The sequence below is a fragment of the Diceros bicornis genome, chromosome 23 (assembly GCF_020826845.1).
Source record: "Diceros bicornis minor isolate mBicDic1 chromosome 23, mDicBic1.mat.cur, whole genome shotgun sequence".
NCBI lineage: Eukaryota > Metazoa > Chordata > Mammalia > Perissodactyla > Rhinocerotidae > Diceros > Diceros bicornis.
The window spans coordinates 1915212-1934339 of NC_080762.1; the positions used below are offsets into that span (position 1 = coordinate 1915212).

General features: G+C 38.6%; 1 protein-coding gene across 4 annotated transcripts in view; it reads left to right on the forward strand.

Moving 5' to 3' along the window:
* Nucleotides 1-19128, forward strand: part of MAP3K5 (mitogen-activated protein kinase kinase kinase 5) — a 186922-nt gene that overhangs the window by 84936 nt on the left and 82858 nt on the right. For all 4 annotated transcript variants that reach the window (XM_058566201.1, XM_058566202.1, XM_058566199.1 and 1 more), the window contains one exon: nucleotides 13875-13987. In XM_058566201.1, coding sequence (XP_058422184.1) covers nucleotides 13875-13987 — 113 coding nt within the window. The remainder of the gene's footprint in view (nucleotides 1-13874; nucleotides 13988-19128) is intronic.

The window sequence follows — 19128 nt, forward strand, 5'->3', positions numbered from 1 at the left end:
TTTATTTAGTAATAGAAGAATGCCCCATTTACTGTAGATTTCCTGTCCATAACCTGCCATTATTGTCATTATGTCCATTTGTCCTAAGGTCACTAAGAAGGTCCCCCTGCATTTTAAACTGAATGATCTTTTATGCACTCACGCTGTGAAGCTGCTTTGATATTGCTTAGTGTTTAGATCCAGCCCTTGCATTCCTGCCAACACACCCATTCATGTTGGTGCCTAGGCATGTTGCCAACCTCCCTTCTGTAAGAGCTGAGCAGTAAGAGCTCCTTGTCGAGGGGCAGACACAGAGGGCGTCACTGAGGTTGCTGGACATCTGGCCGCACTTACCCCTGGTTACACATTTCCTGAGTCACCGTCCCAAAGGGATGTTTCAACTGACCATTTTTGAGCCGTAATCCTCTGAGTCTTCACTGTCAAATGCCAGTGCTGGGATAAGGCGTGGCAGGTAGGCAGTCCCGCAGGCTTCTTCCCATGGACACACTTTCCATGGGCTGAATCATTTGAATCAAATGGACAGTGATCTACTGACATGGCAGGTTTAATGATAAGAGTTTCAACTCAGCAGAACAGGCCAAGCAGCTGTGGTTACAACGGCTCATAGAATGCCTCCTTGCAGTTCCCTTTGTAACATCTCTCACGAGTTCAGTGTTCCTGCTTGTCCTACGGGGAGGAAGGCGTACCCTCCACTGAACACTGTGCTGCACCAGGGTACCCTGTACTTCCAGGGAGACCCCTTGATGCAGGGCGTTTTCTGGGCCGTTTTCTTGAGGGTTCAGGATGCTAAAATGGAAAATAAGAAAAACCTTTATGGTTTAGAGTTTTTAAGTTTGCAGAGTTGTGATATGTCTTGAGAACAAACGTTGGTTGTTGAATCTTATCTGGGACAGAGGGTGAGTGGTTTGAATGAACACATGCTGCTGATTAAAGTATAAAAAAAGAGTAGTTCTCTAACATTTGTTGTTTTTCATTGTCACTTCCTTAGTTATTTTTGATCATTGAAACTCGTGCGGATGGCTAAAATAATGCTGTTTTTTCTGTATTTAAATTTCAATAATCCAAGTTAAGGTGTGATCTTAGGTAATTAAACTGAGTTTAACTTTTAGTTATTGAAAGGTTGTACTTTTTATCATAGCTGTTCAGTATAAAGTTAAGTTAGAGAAAGCAGCGATGGCACCGTCGCAGGTGCAGGTGAGCTTGTGGATAAAGAGCAGGTGAGAGAGTGAAGCTGGGAGGACATCCAGCATTCAAAATATGAAATGTTGTGATCCAAGAGCCTAGACTGAGGCCTAAGAAAAGACCACAGAGCTTCTCAAGTGAGAGACTTAACTGGAATGACCCAAGGAAATATTGTGGACCATGGCTTGGAGGGCCATGGAGGTTCATTGCTAAGACTATCTCCACAATTTTTTTTAACCTAATCTAAAAAAGAAAATAACCACGAAGTAGTTATGCTGAATTCACATGCAGCGGGACTGACTTAGGACATTTTGTTACGTGCGGTGTTTGTTCAGTAGGTGAGAATAATAGTCCCTTACACCATTGCGTTCACGCAGGTGTTTGTGTGTATCATTACTGTTGGAGGCTCACAAGCACCTCGTCAAGGTGGTGGCCCTGATGTTTTTCTTCCCATTTCACAGCTGAGGCCATGGAAACTCAAAGAACTTGAGTGAATTTCTTGATGTTCTGTGAGTAATAAACTTTCAGATCTAATTTTTTCAGATCCAGTGTTGTTTTCACTGCATCCTAGGCTCTCTTGCCTGGAATTTCCAGGAACAGACATTTCTAGAAATGTCCTGTTCCGTTGAAGGGGCGTGGACTTTTGGGAGACCGAAATGAGATAAATGTTGACTTACTACTTGGAAACAGTGTAATCTTAGCCAAATTACTTAACCTTTAGGAAATTCTGTTTTTTTACTGAAAAAATAAGAGTAATACCTACCTAAATGAGTTAGAATGCTCTTAGCATCCTATAAGTACCAGAATACCTTATTCCATTGACCTTAAACAATAAGAAAATGTATCTTCTACAACATGAAGTCCAGAAGTTGGGTCTGTCTGGGTCTGGCGTAGGTTGAGTTGGCAGCTTCAAAATGTGGACCCAGGTCTGTTCCCTCCTTATTGTTGTGGGTGGCTCTGCCCTCACGCTGGCCTTCTTAGGGTCCCAAGGTGGCTGTGGCCATTCCAGGCATCAATGCAGCTTAGCTACACCAAGGCCTGGAGAGGAAAGGAGGCCGTCTTTTTCTGTATCTTTTCTTAGGACTGGAAAAACACGCTCACAGAAACCCACCCCAGACTTTTCTTACATTTCTTTATGTTTCTAGTGTTTCGTCTTCAGCCCAGTACCACGCAGATCACTGGTAAGGAGGATGGATTATGACAACTGGTATAGACTGTCCTCTTCAGGAGGAATGAATGCTCCGTGGTGAGGATTAAATGAAGCAGCAGATATTAAAGCCCTGGAATTTAGTAACCACTGGTGTTATATCCTTAGTATATAATATGTGAAAATATTTTGTATTTCTGTATATATTGTTATATTTATCCATGTTCAAAATGGACATTGACTAGATTAAAGTCCCCCTTTACTAAAATATTCCTAAGAGTTTCTTTCTCTTATTTCTGGATCTAGCTGAACATTTTAGGTAATAAGGAGAAAGTTACAGAGTCCGTATGCTTTTTATCCAGGCGTTATTTGAATTTCATACAGCATGGCTGTCATGGGGTCACGTGGGATAGGCAGTGGTTGCTTGAACTCATAGTTGGTTTTAGAGATGATGAGATTCTCACCCTTGAGGGGAGATAGGAAATCATTTTCAGAGCTTTGAAAGGAAATTAGGTGCCTGTCCTGTACGAGTGTAATCGTGTCTCTCCTGTTGTGATGCCAAAGAAGATCCATAGCCAGGAAATCAGAAGCATTAAGTCTGTTTTTAGCATTAGTATGTTCATTTTTCCATAGTAACTTGGGAAAGAACAAACAGCCTTGCCTTATCAACTGATTTTCTTTTACGTCAGCGACATGCTATTCAAACAGTAATGTGTGCCTAATAGCGATTTGGTTTTTACATTATTAATGGGGTTGGCTTTACTTTGGAAGAGTTATGTAACAAAGCAATCAACATACAAATAAAGACCAATGTCTGTTTTCCATTTACTAGCCTTTTTTTCTTTTCCTTGGCTTCCAGATATCCTCTCTGTGTTATCTCTGTTTCCACTACCCTCCTTACCTGCCCCACCGCCCCCAGAGTTTTATCTCACCATCATTCCATTGATGTCATTTTTGTTTAGTCCTTTACTGTATCTTCCAAATTTTGGATGATTTTTAGTTTTAGAACACCTGAGAGTTCTTAGTAACTCAGCGTGATGCCCACCTCATTGGTGTCCAGATATAGATGGCTCCTGAGCGACCAGCAGTTGCAGGATGACCTGAGACCTGGGGAAAACACACAGTGTGCCCTCGGTTGCTTTGTGAACAAGCGCCTGGCACACGATCTCATGCCTCGACCTTGATTTAATACCGCATTTAGCAGATGAGAGGTTGGATGAAGCTCTGTTACGACACCACCAAGTCTAAGTCCAAGAATGACAGTATTTAATATGTCACTGTGGAGCCTTCCTAATTGTGGCTGACAAGTACTGAGCAGCTGAGGAGAGAAGCTAAGGCTTACTTGATGTAACCCAGGTGGTCAGCAGATGAGTGAGGGAACTAGATGTATGCCAGGCGTTATGCTGCAAAGGCAGGAGAATATGGACGAACAGGGGCGATTTCACTCTGTGAACAGAGCGGTCATTCCCAGGCCTGGTGGAACGTCAGAAGTGCTTGGGGAGTTTTTCAACAACTCAGAGTCCTTTGCCACTGGAGATTCTGCTTCATGGATCCGTGTTAGTGAATAGATTAAGCATAACTGATAACATGGCTGTTCCCTTTGATTAAATGTTTAGATGTTCCCCGTGTTTTGCTGTCACTCCCTTCCTCTTAAGTCTTTACTGTTCTTCATATCCTTAAAGATTAAGTTTAAATCTCTGGCCCCACCTCTGCCTCCTCTTAAGAGCTTTCCCAAGTGTGTCTCCTCTCATCTTCCCAGCCTTCTCAGGATATGGGTTTTGCGTTTTAATTTGAGAGAATGGGCAGCTAGTAGAAAGACAAGTGTAGATTGGTCATAAACACATGAAAACTGTTCACTCTCAGGAGCAATCGGGTAAGTGCACGTTAAAATCCTGAGGTGGGCTTTCTTGTTATCAGTTGGCAAAGATGAAAAGAGACGAGAATACTTCATTTTGGCATGTGTGCAGTGTAAAAGTCTCTCTTCTACACTGCTCTCGGGAATGTGAATTCTGGAAAGCAATTTGGCATTATGCATCAAGAGCCTTGAGATAATTCATGTGCTTAAATCCAGCTATGTCCTTTGGAACCTATCCTAAAGAAATAGGAGACATGGAAACAAGGATATGTTTACAACAACATTCACTACACTGAACTTTATGGTAACAAAAAATTGGAAGAAATTTAAATGTCCAACAGTAGGGAAAATGTTAAACGAAGGATAACATCCCTGTGTGATGGAATATCATTCATTCGGAATTGTTGGGGGGGGTTGGCATTTGGTGGTAAAAATAGGCAAGACATAAAACTTACCATTTTAACCATTTTTAAGTGTGCACTTCAGTGGCATTAAGCACATTCACATTACTATGTTACCACCACCACTATCCATCCACAACTCTTCTCATCTTGCAAAACTCAGACTCCATTCTCATTAAACAACTTCCCATTCTCCCCTCCTCCCAGCCCCTGGCAACCACCATTCTACTTTCTGTCTCTCAGAATTTGACTATTTTAGAGATTTCATGTAAGTGGAATCCTATGGTGTTTGTCTTTTATGTGGCTGGCTTATTTCACTTAGCATGATGTTCTCAAGGTTCATCCATGTCGTAATGTGTCAGAATTTCCTTTTTAAGGCTGAGTCATATTCCATTGTAAGTGTGCACCACACTTTGTTTATCCATTCATCCACTGATGGACACTTGGGCTGTTTCCACCTTCTGGCTGTTGTGAGTGTGCTGCTGTGAACATGGGTTACGAACGTCTGTTTGAGCCCCTGCTTTCGGCTCTTTTAGGCACACACACAGAAGAAAATTGTGGTTTAAAAAAAATGTTTAATAGTGACATGCATCCTGATATCACAATCAAAATTAAAAACAGATTATAAATATAGCATGATTCTCTTTTTTTGGAAAAAATTTGGGTATAGTAAAGGGACTGTAAGAAGATGGTTAGAATTTGGGGTTCTTTTATTTTCTTCCTGACTTTTCTATTATAATAAGGATTATATACAAATAAGTAGTTTGAATTGAAGAGAGCATTTCTCTCCATCTCCAGATCAAATCAACAGAGTGATTTGGCACCAGTTTTCTTCTCATGCTGTCCTGCTTTGCCTCTGAGTTATGTTATGAGTGATAATTTCAGAAATATTCCTAGAGATGTAAAGAACCGTGAAATTCTAATTTAATTACTTGTATGTCTCTAGAAAGAATCACAGCTTTTCTGTCACAAACAAGGAAGGGTGACAACTCAATAGAAAGAACTTGATGGGAGCTCAGTTTCTTCTTTAATGGAAAGTAGATGCACTTTAGGAATAATTCCAGAATATTTCCTTTATTCTTGACTTTGTTGAAAGTCTCAGTGCAGATGCAAAAAGTGAACTAAGTCTTTATTAAAAAGACTTCATCACTCTCTCCATAATCAAGTACTTGCCTCTTTTAGAACTGGCTTGTAATTAGGTGACAAATACAATCTAATAATAAGGCAGCCCTTGAACTAAAATCTATTGCTTTGAAGGCTTGAACGAGCAGTCTGCATCTTTTTAATGTAATAATGAACTGAAGAATACAAGTTATTTACCCTCTTTCAACAAATATTTTGTAGTAAAATAGAAAAAGATCAAAAATAGTGGAAATAACTTCATACAGTGACTCAAATATAGTCACTAGAATTCTCTTAAGATGTGAATGTCTGGTTCTGTCCTTAAAATTTATTTCCTTCATGAAGTCCTCTTTCACTTAGCTTCACTCACCTCTAATCATTTTATTTCTCTATCTTTATGGATAGTTTTCACTATTTATCATTGTTGATAGATTTCTTTATGTAAGGACTAACATACTGTTCATTTTCACTCATCCTCTTGATAGGTAAACTGTGCAGTTTTCAGTGGCATAAAACTTCTTCTTTGGTGCATTTTTATGGGCATATTCAGCAATGTTGCCATATCAGTCTTTTACAAGTATTAGCCTTTAGTCTAATAAGATCAACTATATTTGTGACAAACACCTTTCTTTCCAAGAATTTATCAATACCTATTTCTCTTGTATAGAAAATACAAACTTTATCCTGAATGTAAAAGAGTTCTCTCTGCTTCTATTCCTATTGTTACTTTTCCTTTTTCACCCAACTCCTTTTCACAAAAAAACAAAAACAAAAAAAACAGAAAATATTGAAAAAGGACTTTAAAAAAAAAAAGCATTTTTAACACATCCCAAAGGGTAGGCAGAGGGATACAGAGAAGAGGGCTCAGGCCTTGGAATCCAGCAGAACTGGGTAAGTTCTCGCTCGACCACTTGTAAACTGCATGACTTCATGTTTCTATGCTTCAATTTCCTGATCAGTAAACGTGAGAAAATCTTCTCACCTTAAAGAGTTGTCGGAATCAGAAATATTAATCCTGAAGCGTCAGGTACCACGCCTTACACCTGGTAGGTGCTCAGCAATCAGAGGCTGCTACTATTGTTGTCTCTGTTACTATTTGGAGTTAATCACAGCTTTCTTTGGTAGAGAATGTCATCTGTGCTGTATGTATTATTGTCAGAAACATGCTGTCCCTGTTCATAGGAAGATTATGTATTCCCATCCCATGGCACCAGGTTTGGGTGTTTCTTGATCGATGCTCATTATCAGCAGAAGTTGAAGAGCTGGTTGTGGGTGAGCCACGTGTGCTTTTCCGTGGCCATTTCCCAGAGAAGGGTGCTTCTTCAGGCTGAGGCCCAGAGGGAAAACAACGTGGAGCAGAGCCAAACCAACTGACGCAGAAACATGGCATGAACAGACATTGCAGGCCGCTGGAGCTCACTCACCCTAAATTGATGGATACGTCGTCATCTTCAGCTAGCATGGATAGTTTCATTACTTTAACATCTGTACGTATTTTTATCAAGTTTGAATCTTAAAAGAAATACAGTAAAATGATAAAATACATATGGAAAATTAGCACGAAGGAACGAGAGAATACAAATATGCCAATAATAAGGATCAACACGCTTGGTATAACTGAGCTTCAAGCCAATAAACTTTTTAGTAGTAGTGTGAAAAAAGATCATATACCACTTTTTCAGAGGAAGCTAAACTGTCCCTAACAATAAATTAAAGGAATTTCTCATGTAAGACCCTATGTAGGCAACAGTGAAAACTGTATAAACAATATCCTCGATATTTTTGTTAGGTAGTGAATGCCAGTAACATTAAAATGTAATGTGGTGAAGGTGATACGCAGTCACCAATTAACGTGGCCCAAGGATGTTGCTTTCTGGTGATACGGCTTTACCAAGGTCAGCATTTAGAGTCCTGAAAGAAGTGAAGAGACTCTTTGTATTTTATGTGAACTGCTGTATTTATCACTTGTCTCAGCCCAGTTCTTGGGAAGAAGTGGATACGTTCTTTCTTTGTTCAGCAGGTATTTCATAATCAACGTCTCAGGCGTCCTGGAGATTCAGGCCCTGGAGATTCAGTGGTCAACAGGACTGATGTGGTCCCTGCTGTCATGGAGCTTACGTTCTGTTGGGGAAGACAGATGACAAGATTTCAGATAGTTATCAATTCTGTAATAGAAATAGAACTATTCAGAGTTTCCATTTTTTTCCTTGTCATGCTAATATGTGATTTTCAGGAAATTTTTCCATTTCCCCTAAGTTACCATATTTATTGGCATAAAGTTGTTCCGAGTATCTTTTTACTTTCTTTTTAAAGCTAATAGGACCTATGCTGATGTCCCCCTTTTGTTCCTGATAGTGTAGCTTAACCGTAATTTGTATTCTCTCTCTCTCTCTCTCTCATGAGCAGTCTGCTGATTAGGAGTTTATCAGTTTTACTAATCTTCTCACAGAACTAACTTCTGGCACTGCCGATTTTCTTAATTGCATATCTGCTTTCTATTTCATTGATTTCTGCTCTTTCCTTTATTGGATCCTTTCCTCTATTCTGTTTGAGGATAATATGCTGTTATTTTTCTAGATGGAAGGTTAAAACATAGATTTTTCAACCTTGCTCTTTTTCCAACATATTCATTTAAAGGTATAAATTGTTCTGCATCCCGGAAGTTTTGATATATTGAGCTTTCATATTATTCAGCTCAGATACCTTTTAGTTTTCAGTGTGACTTCTTTGACCCCTAGGTTATTCAGATCGCCCAATATCCCAACATATCTTTCCTTGTTGTTCTCTGGTTAGTTCTGTTGTGGTTCGAGAACACCCTCTGCGTTATTTCGGTCCTTTGAAATGTGTTGAGAAGTGCTTTATGGCCCAGGACCTGGTCCACAGCTGTGGGGTGTGGTGTTCCACCCAAGTCAGTCAGATGCACTTCCGTATCCTCACTGATGGTTTTTCTCTGCCTGTTTGATCATCACCGAGAGAAGTGTTTTAAAATCTCCAGCTATGAATGTAGATTTGTTTATCTATTTTTTTATTTTTGTCAGTTTTTGCTTTATATGTTTTGAAGCCATGTTTATGAAGCCTCTTTATGTCTTGTAATAATTTTTACCTTAAAGTTAGTTTTGTCTGATATTAATATATAATAACAGATTTATTTTGGTTAGTGTTTGAGTGATACATCTTTGTGCATAATTTTTCTTTCAATCTACTTATGTCCTTATATTTAAAGTGTGTCCCTTTCATTTTTTATTTTTTTATTTTTTTGGTGAGGAAGATTGGCCCTGAGCTAACATCTGTTGCCAATCTTCCTCTTTTTTTGCTTGAGGAAGAATGTCGCTGAGTTAACATCTGTGCCAATCTTTCTCTATGTTTTGTATGTGGGATGCCGCCACAGTGTAGCTTGATGAGCAGTGCATAGGTCCATGCCCGGGATCCAAACCTAGGAACCTCCAAACCTGGGTCACCAAAGCAGAGCGTGCAAACTTAACCACTGCGCCACCAGGCCAGCCCCAAGTGTGTCCCTGTTAAATGCATATAGTTTCGTCTTTTTCTTTTATTTTCTTTCCCTCTTTGTTCCCTTCCCTCCTTCCCTCCTTCCTTCCGTTTTTGTGGGTTTTTTTCTTTGCTGAGGAAGATTTGCTCTGAGCTAACATCTATTGCCAATTTTCCTCTTTTTGAATTTGAGCCACCGCCACACCATGGCCACTGACATGTGGCGTAGGTCTGCACCCCGGAACCAAACCTGGGCAGCTGAGGCGGAGTGTGCCAAACTTAACCACTAGGCCACCAGGGCTGGCCTGTTGTTCTTAAATCTAATGTGATAGATCTCTTTTATGCAGAGCGTTGAGGTCATTTCCATTTAATGTGGTAACGGATCATTGTAGTTATGTCTACCATCTTGCTGTTTGTTTTCCCTTTGTTTCATGTTCTTTCACCCTCCATTTCCCCCTATTTTGTATTAATTTAGTATTATGCTTTATCCTCTATTGGCTCTTTAGTAATACTTTTTGTATTATTCTTTTAGTAGTTCCCTAGAGATTACAGTCTACATCCTTGACTTTTATAGTCTACCTTAAATTTGTGCTTTACCACTTCCTGAATAAGGAAGGCAACTTAGAGCGGTTTAAATATTCGATAGTTTTTAGATAGTGAATATCTTTTCTATGCAGTCAAATATTTACCCTTTCTGGTGCTCTTTCTTCCTGTAGTTCAGTGCTTCCAACTGGAATCACTTTCCTTTAGCCTGTAGAAGTACTTCTAGTATTTTTTTTTGTAGGGCAGATCTGCTAGCAACTAATTCTTCCAGTTTTGTCTGAAAACATCTTTCTTATACCTTTTCGTTTTTCTTTGATCACTCTACAAGGGTCATTGCATTGCATCATCTTCTAGCTTCCATAGTTTGTATTGCAAAGTCAACTATCAGTTGTATTGCTCCTTGGAAGGTAATGTATCTTTTCCTCTGGCTGATTTTAAGATTTTCCTCTGTCTGTGGTTTCAGCGTTTAGATTGTGACGATTTTGTCCTGCTTGAGGTTTGCTGAGCTTCTGGAATCTCTGGGTTAATGTTTTCGTCCGTTTTGGAATATTTTTGGCCACGTGTCTTCAGATATTTCTTGTGTTCTGTGTTCTCTCTCTTAATTTCTGGGGCTACAATAATACGTATGTTGGACCATTTAACTGTGTCCCATAAGTCTCTTAAGCTCTGTTGTGTTCTTTCCCTCTTTTTTCTCTCTCTGCTTCAGTTTAGATACTTACTTTTGACCTGGTTTTTAGTTCATCAAATCCGTCTTCTGCTCTGTCCAGTCTGCTATTAAACCCATACAATGAACTCTTATTTTCAGGTATTATGTAATATTTAGTTCTGGATTGTTCAGTTTTTTATTTTTATTTTTTTAGATTCTAGCTCCCTGTTGCAATTTTTCATCTCTGCATCCATTTTAAAGTCCATCTTTTTCTCAGTTTTCTTTACCATATTTGTAATGATTTTTTTTAAGTCTTGTCTACAAACTCCAACATTGAGTTATCTGTGGGTCAGCCCCTCTTGTGTGTTTTTGCTCTGTTGTTTATTGGTCACATTTTCCAGGCTCTTTGCATGTCTCATAATTCTTTATTGTATCCCATACATTTTGTACTCAAAAATCATGGAGACTGAAGATGATTTTATTTTCTCTCACATTTCCTCTGTTAGCCAGATAGGGTAAGGAGCCGATTGTCTTGAAAAATGCAGTTGAGTTGAGTTGGGTCTGGGTGTCAGTTTTAGTTGACCCAGTCTATCTCTGTTTTGTCCTTGCTTCTTGGCTGTGATGCCCCCCTCCCCCTTGGCTTTTGACTGAGAGCCAAGCAAGTCTCTATCTCCTTAACACTTGAATGCTGTGGGAGATCTCATATCTGCCTTTTGGAGTTCTGAGTTTAACTCTTTATTCCCCCACGCCATACAGATCCAAAATTTGGTAAATTCCTTAAGAAGGAGGTGGTCATCTGTCTGTTGCAGGCTCTTCCCTCGGCACACTTCCCTCCTAAGTACTGCCCGACTTCAAGAGATTGCACTCTGCCGTCCAGCCCTGTACAATCCAGCGTTCAACACATGTCCCCTGTGGAAAGCTGGCTGTGTGTCTGGGGCTCCTCCAGGTCTCGCTCTGTCATGCCAGCCACGCAGCTATCAGGAAATCCGCTAGCTCTCTTTTCCCTGGTAGAGTTTCCAGTAGGTAGAGCTTCTCTGCCTGTGCCAAGCCTGAACTTGATCTTGTGGTCAGATTCAGCAAGTGCCCCATAGAAGACGAAAGCCACTCAGCTCATCCTGGAGGGGCCCCTCCCTCTCTGGAGTTCTCTTTCAGTGATTGTGTTGTCGTTGTTGCTTCCACAGATCTCCAAGGTCTGTAAAAATACATTTTTGATGTGCATCTTTTTCTCCCTGGTTGTTGAGGGAGACATTGTTGACCATCACATCTTACTTGGAAACACAAGTTTTTCCCCTGACATTGACTATTCTTCTACAATTTAAATGGCTACATACCTTCCCAACATTTGGAATACGTTTTATTCCGTATTACACTTTATTGCTGGAAATTTAAAGTACTTTTTTTCATCTTGTAACAAATATCCTTATAACTAAATTTCTGATTACATATTTAATGGCTTTTGTTAGTATAAATTCATAGATGTGTAAATATTGTATCAAAGAGCATGCATAGTTTTTTTTGTTTTTTAATTTTGCAATTTTGATCGATTTGGGCAAATTTCTGCCAAGAAATGCTATACTAATTTGCAGTGTGAGAATTCTCACTTCCTGTGAGTGACAGATTAATAATATATGACAGGATTTTATTTCTTTTGTAATATACCTACATGTTATTTTAATCTGTAGGAAATCAAGAAAATGTTAAGACTTTCTCCTCAATACCCAAATTATTGTCATAGAGTACTGTGAGTCATAGAAAAATATAAATTATTAATTTTATTGGCGTTTATATTTTGGTTAAAAATATAAAAATATATATTGTTTATGGTAACAGAAAAACAGACGGAAGCCCAGCTTTTCATTTTGGTTGATTTTGGCACATAGGAAGTACTGAGTCAATGTTTTTTGATTGATTTGGGCGTGTCTTGCTTTTTGCATCTTCCTTTTGATGTATTTAAGAGTAATATTCCGTGTTCTTTGGTTTTAGGGGAAGTGAAAGAATTTATTTGTGGAAAAATATTGCATATCTTGATACGAATTGGTAGGAAGGAAAGTGTGTGACTTCCTTCTTCTCTTGCACTCTTTTTTGTTGGGACCTTCTTGCCTCTGAACAAGCACAAAGGCCTTTGAGACTTATATGAGCCTAAGACTTATAAATCATGTCTCTCCTTGATGTGACTAGCTTTGAATATCAGCAGTCTGGGTACATACTTTTTCCATTTTAGAATTCAGAAACACCTGTACTTCTGGAGAGATAAAAATGCTTTTTAATCACCAACAGTGATGCAGTTGGAAATTTTTTTTTCTTGTTCCATATACATAACTATTCGAGCCAATTAGTTAAGATTAATACTTATTTGATTTTTGTTTCCATTCAGAGATACTTGCTCTATTTAAAAATTAAGGCTCTTAAAAAGGGCACGTGATCCTCAATGTTCAGAAAAATGTACTTCTTTTCTTTTGAGGTTCAACTTTTAAATTATGGAAAATTTCAAATATATATATAAGCCAGGAATATGCTATAATGTGCACCATTGTGCCTGCCACCGCTTTTGCTATTTCTTTCATTTTCACAGTTAACGATTTTAAATAAGAATGCCTTTTTCTTGGAATTCTAGTTTTTCCTTACCTACATAACCTTTTTCTGTATCATCAAATGTTCATTCTTTAGGTATTTAGTCCTTATGTTTTCCTCAATCTGATCTTTTTAAAATAAAGATTTCCTTTTTCGTGTTTGTCTCCGGCAGTTTCTGTTAATTACGTTTATTTTCCTTGTCGTCTTCCCCTTGCTCCCGAATGAAATAGTACTGACTATGGCTGCCTGTTCAGTGACGTGCGAGAGGAGACCCCTGAAGGGGCCCTAGGAAGCTTCACCTTGAAATGCCTTGGACGAGGAGCGCTGAGGTCTTCTCACATGTCGAAGCGTTTTCCAACGTTGATATTCAGTTTCGTGTGTGTTCAGAAAGGGGTTCTTATTCTCTCTGAGCCACAGTTAGGGTGCACTGGCACAATCTCTGTGTTTCTTGATTTCTTACTGCAGTTGACATTCTTTATTTCATTTCTGCATCACTCTTACGAAACTTATTGTTGCGTGTTACCGAGAGGATCCTCCTGATTGCTCTGTGTATTTTTAAGGCTTTTTACAAACCACTTTTTAAAATATGTGCAGGGTTCTTGTTATTAAATTTTCACTGCTTACACATGCACGTGTGCGTGCACACACACACTCTCACGTTTCTGGTAGACTGTTAGAGGATTTTTTTTAAAAGACTGGGGCTGCTATGGCGAGGGTGTTAAGTGGGGGATTGCCATGTTGCTGAGGGTGTGGAGATGCAATTACTTAAGCATTCAACCCTAATAGCACACTAGGTTCTGGGGTGAAGGCCAGTGGAATATTTTTACTTGCTCAGGCATTGGAGTTATGCAAACAGAAGCTATTGCACACCCAGGGTTTCATGATTGGGAAAGTAAACTTTACGTTTGTTTTTTTTTATAGGTTCAAAAAGGCGTTTGAATCTGAGCCAACACTCCAGTCAGGAATTAACTATGCCGTCCTCCTCCTGGCCGCTGGGCACCAGTTTGAATCTTCCTTTGAGCTCCGGAAAGTTGGTAATTACGGGTTGATATTTTACATGGAAATTAGGAAATTGGACCCAACTTTGTGCCAAGAAAAAGAGTCATTGATGGATAGCCCCTTTGCTTCCTATCTCATCTAACTTCCTGAAGAAAAATTTATTACATTTCCTTGTTTAGTGTTTCATACTGTGGTGCAAAATCCTGACATTGGGACGTAATTTCAGTTTTTGGTTTATTTTACCTGTTTCTAAAAACCCCCTAGTTAATATTTATTATTCCAGCTTAATATTGAAAGTATGGGTCAGCATTCAGCCCCCAACTCTCAAATAAGGTAGTGTTTTGTGCAGCATCAGGAATGTTTTCTATTTTAGATTGGTTTTGCTTTCCTGGTGCTTTAAAAAAACATACATAAATAAACTCTCTGATATTTTCTGTTTCTGTTTGTCATGCACACCTGCCCCTGTAATTTCAGTGTTGGAGGTGGAGCCTCCCGAAGCCCCTAGAACAACAGGTCAAGCAGAGGCCAGACTTGGCAGTGACCGGTCTCCTCAGAGACTATCTCTGAATTGTAGGCACTGATAGAATGTGGTTCTGTCTCTTTTATCTGTGGACACTGTCTCATCTGCTGACCCTTCTTTGGAATTTAAAGAAATTAGGACATCATAGTGAACAAATTATGTGTGATTTTCTTGGTTCTGGCGTTGGTAACACTTTTTTTAGATTCTAGATACTAGACGACTGTCTATGGTAATCAGATTTTGCTCTCTTGAGTGTCTAACCACCCTCTTTCAGAGACCCTTTCCAACTCTTGTAGGAGTTATTGCTACAGATATAGAAATATTTTGCCATATTTTTCATCGAGAAAAAAATTGATCTTAGTGAAGCTGTGAATTGTAGGAGAAACTTGTTCTTTCAGATTTTTAACTGGAGAATGTTTTGTTTAATTTTCCTTAAAGAAAAATGAGTCCTGGACTTTTTAACATTATTTGGGCCAAAGGGCTTATAAAGTAGCCGTATGTAATGTTCTGGGAAATCTTTGAAGGCAAATAAAGTTTGAGTAGTAAGTACTGTTTAAAAGGCCAAGACTGTAAGAAGGATGCGCTGTTTCGCTGCTGGATTGCAGTGGCGTTCACTGACAAGGCTCTATTTTGAATCGTTTTTTCAGTTGGTAAATGAACTCAGAGAAAATACATTGCAGCTTATGCTTTTTAGAAATTATGAATAATTTAAATAAAATAAAATTTTGCATTTAAAGTTTATTTTAAAACTCCAACTAGACAAAATGTATCCTTATGTATCAGTGATCCAAAAATAATTTGCATGCTGTGTTCTTGAACTCGAGGTAAAGTTTTGTGGAAGCCTCCAGATGGTTACAGAAATTGACGCTGATTTGCATGTGTAGGTGGAGCAGTAACATAGTGGTTTGAAAACCTATTCTAAATTCTCATTTTTAAGTTACACGTAGATTAAGATGGTCAGCGCTCTGCTGAGGGAGTGGATCTTAAATGTTTTCAGCACAAAAAAGAAATAGTAATTGTATGACGTGATAGAGATGTCGCTAATGCTGTGGTGGTAATCATTTTGCAGTATACAAGGTTATCAAATCAACACATTGTACACCTTAAACTTACACAGTGTTGTGTCAACTATATCTTAATAAAGCTGGGGAAAAAAAGGATGATCAGCACTCCGAGGTTTGAGGAATTATGATTAATATAACTTTGTAAAGGAAACACACTTTAATTTTTTCCAAGAAGAACTCATTCGTAATACATGTTGAGATTCTACTCGATCATAAATTATGCTGATTAACATAGATTGACCCAAAGTTAATTTTTATATGGTAAAATAGGATTAAAGGTATTTTCAAGGAAAAACAGGTTGACTAAATAAATGAATAGACTAATGTAATAATGATATTAATTAATAGTATCTAGCAAAAAACAAGACTAATTAGTAACATGTTTAGTATGTTTTAAAGATAAATATTTGCATTCTTTTTAAAAATGCTCTAATCAAATTTTTCAGTCATTTATATCTTCTCCCATTCCTTCTGTTGGTCCACTGCAAGCATACAAATTAGTCTTGAGTTACTGAGTCCTTATGGTAATCAGACTTTTCTTTATGAAATCCCTTCTTTAGATGCATTCTCAAATTTTAATTTATTTATAGAGAGGAATTAAAAATTAAGATGTCATAAGATGATCACTAAATCTGATGCTTTCTAAACGTATTTCTTAAGTTTAAGATCTCCAGTGTTAAGAAACCATTCTTAACTGTCATAATCTGTTGCCCAGAGACTCTTAATTCTAATTGTGTGTTTGTTTGAGGTTATAACTAATTGCTTTATGATCTGTGTTTTACTTTCCCAGATTTTGAATAATCATTTGATGTTAGACTGTTTAGAATTTAAAAGCACAGAACCACATCTTACATCTTTGTCTTATTTTCAGCTTCACAGCTTTAAAATTAACATTCAAACTTTAGCTAATAAATAAAAGATGATTCTTTCATCTTCTGTGGAATTTTTCAACTATGAGACACTTTATGGGAGAGAGAATTATAGGTTTGGGTCTCCAACAGTAATGGTGATATAATAAAAGAACAGTGTGATTTGAAACAAACCACTATTTGAATCTCATTTTCAGGGAGCAAAAAAATAAAATTTGTATTACTGAATGTAAAAATCCATGAATCGGGGGCCAGCCCGGTGGCGTAGTGGTTAAGGTCGAATGCTCTGCTTTGGGGGCCCGGGGTTCGTGAGTTCGGATCCCAGGCACAGACCTATACACTGCTCGTCAAGCCATGCTGTGGCAGCATCCCACATACAAAATAGGAAGATGGGGCACACATGTTAGCTCAGGGCCAATCTTCCTCACACACAAAAAAATAATAATAAAAAAGGGAGGGGGGGAAAATCCATGAGTCTATAAAGATAATCAAGAAAAAGAAATCAATGACAAAATCCATCACTGACCTCAAAACAACTCATTTGTCATCTATGGAGGTGACCAACTTCTCAGAAAATTGGAAATTACAGGGAAAAAATTAATAATTTCCCTTCCTTTTAAAGAGATACTGTAGTTCATCCAGTTGATGAGATAAAGCTCTTAAGGCATGCTGCATCCTAAGAGTGTTATTCTTCAGGAGAATGCTAGCTGATAAAGTAGAAGGAATGATAGAGCTGATAATGACAGTGATGCTGAATAATGATTCTGGCAAGGATCATCAATTAGAACTAAAACTATTAAGTGAAAATGTTTATTTTTTTTAAATTTACATTTCCCATATTTACTTGGCACCAAAGCTCACGCACAGATTGCTTGTTAGGCACAGAGGAACAAATGTACCTGTACAGTCCATTGTCCAGATTCCCTCCAGGGATCCGGCCGTCAGTGACCAGCTCGCATCCCTACTGTGGGGTGGCTCGGTTTGTGCCTCCTGATGGTGGGCGTGCAGTAAGCAGCATCTCCTGTGACATACTCTCGCCAAAAACATTTAACCCGCATCATGAGATCTAATAGGAATCACAGTGACTAGGGAAATAAGTCAGACAACATCATGAAGTGCCGTTAGACAGATGCAGAATGTCTACAAGACAGCCCTCCTGGTCTCTTCAGAAAGTCAGTGTCATGGAAAAAAAAGTGGAGGGGGATTGGTTAGGTTAGAAGAGACTTAAAATGCAATTAATGATCCTTGATTGGATTCTGGTTTGATAAAAAAAAAAAAGCGATAGGAGATATTTGGGGAACAATTAGGGAATTTGAATCAGGACCAGGTATTAGATAACATTGGGAATTATTATTTTTGTTAGGTGCAATAATCAAATAGGATATGTAGGAGAATTTTTAAGATATATGCTGCAATATTTAAGGGTGAAATATTATGGTATCTGTAATTTAATTTGAAACGGTTCAGCAAAAGTATTCAGGGAGATGAAGCATAGCAAGATGTTAGCAGTAGTTGCAAATATGATCATTCATTGTATTTTTTCTGCTTTCGTGTATGTTTGAAATTCTTCATAATGAAAAATTAAAATGAGAAGAATCTAATCTCCACCACTTATGGACTGTATGGCCTTAGACAGGTTGCTAAACGTCTCTGAGCTTTTTTTCCTCCTCACAGCACAAGGGAGATGATCTCTAACTGACTGTGTTGTTGTGTGAATGGAAAGAGTTACATTTTCAGTGTGCTGGGCACAGTGCTGAGCGTGTAATGAGTGTACAGTAAGGGCTCTCTTTCCTACCTTTCTCCACTTCAACAGCCTTCAGTCTGATAGCAGCTGCAAGAGGTAAAGCTGTGATAGAAACTAGACAGTTAAAAAATCTTCAAGTCTTAGAAGTCAGCCAGTTCTAATTAGAGCATGGTCAAAGTTTAAATTGCCTAAACAGACAATTGAATCAAAGAATTGGTATTTAAAACAGCAGTGACATACCGTTCATTGCTTATAAATTTAGCCAAATTTGTTTTTCTTCCTGAGGAAGATTCACCCTGAGCTAACGTCTGCTGCCAATCCTCCTCTTTTTGCTTGAGAAAGGTTAGCCCTGAGCTAACATCTGTGCCCATCTTCCTCTATTTTGTATGTGGGATGCTGCCACAGCATGGCTGATGTGTAGTGTAAGTCCACGCCTAGGATCCAAAGCCGGGCTGCAGAAGTGGAGCACGCCGAACATAACCACTACGCCACGGGGCCAGTCCCCCCCAATTTTTTTAAATAGAGAAAAATATCCAGCTGGTGAGGACTGGGTAAAAAGGTATAATTGTACCTCGGCAATAGTGCGTCAACAGTTTGGCCCTATAGATCGAAAGCCTTAAAGATGCTGTAGCCAGGATAACGCTGCCTCTGAGATTCTGTCGAGTGGAAACAATCCTAAATATGGAACAAATTTTATGCCCTAAGATGTTTATTCCTGTGTTCCTCGGGGGCAGGGAAAGAGATCCGATATGTAAAAAATTACAGCCATGTTCTTAATTCCATGCTTACAGGATTAATATCTTCATGTAGAAACAGGGTTCATACATCATGTGGAAAGAACATAAATTCACAAAAGAAATACAAATACACAAGAAGGCAGTCAATCTCAGTGGTTAAAAAAAGCAGTGGTTCTTTTTTTCCTCCTTCAGATGGCTAAAGATGAAAGGACATGGTGGTGCCCATAATTGGGAAGGGTGTG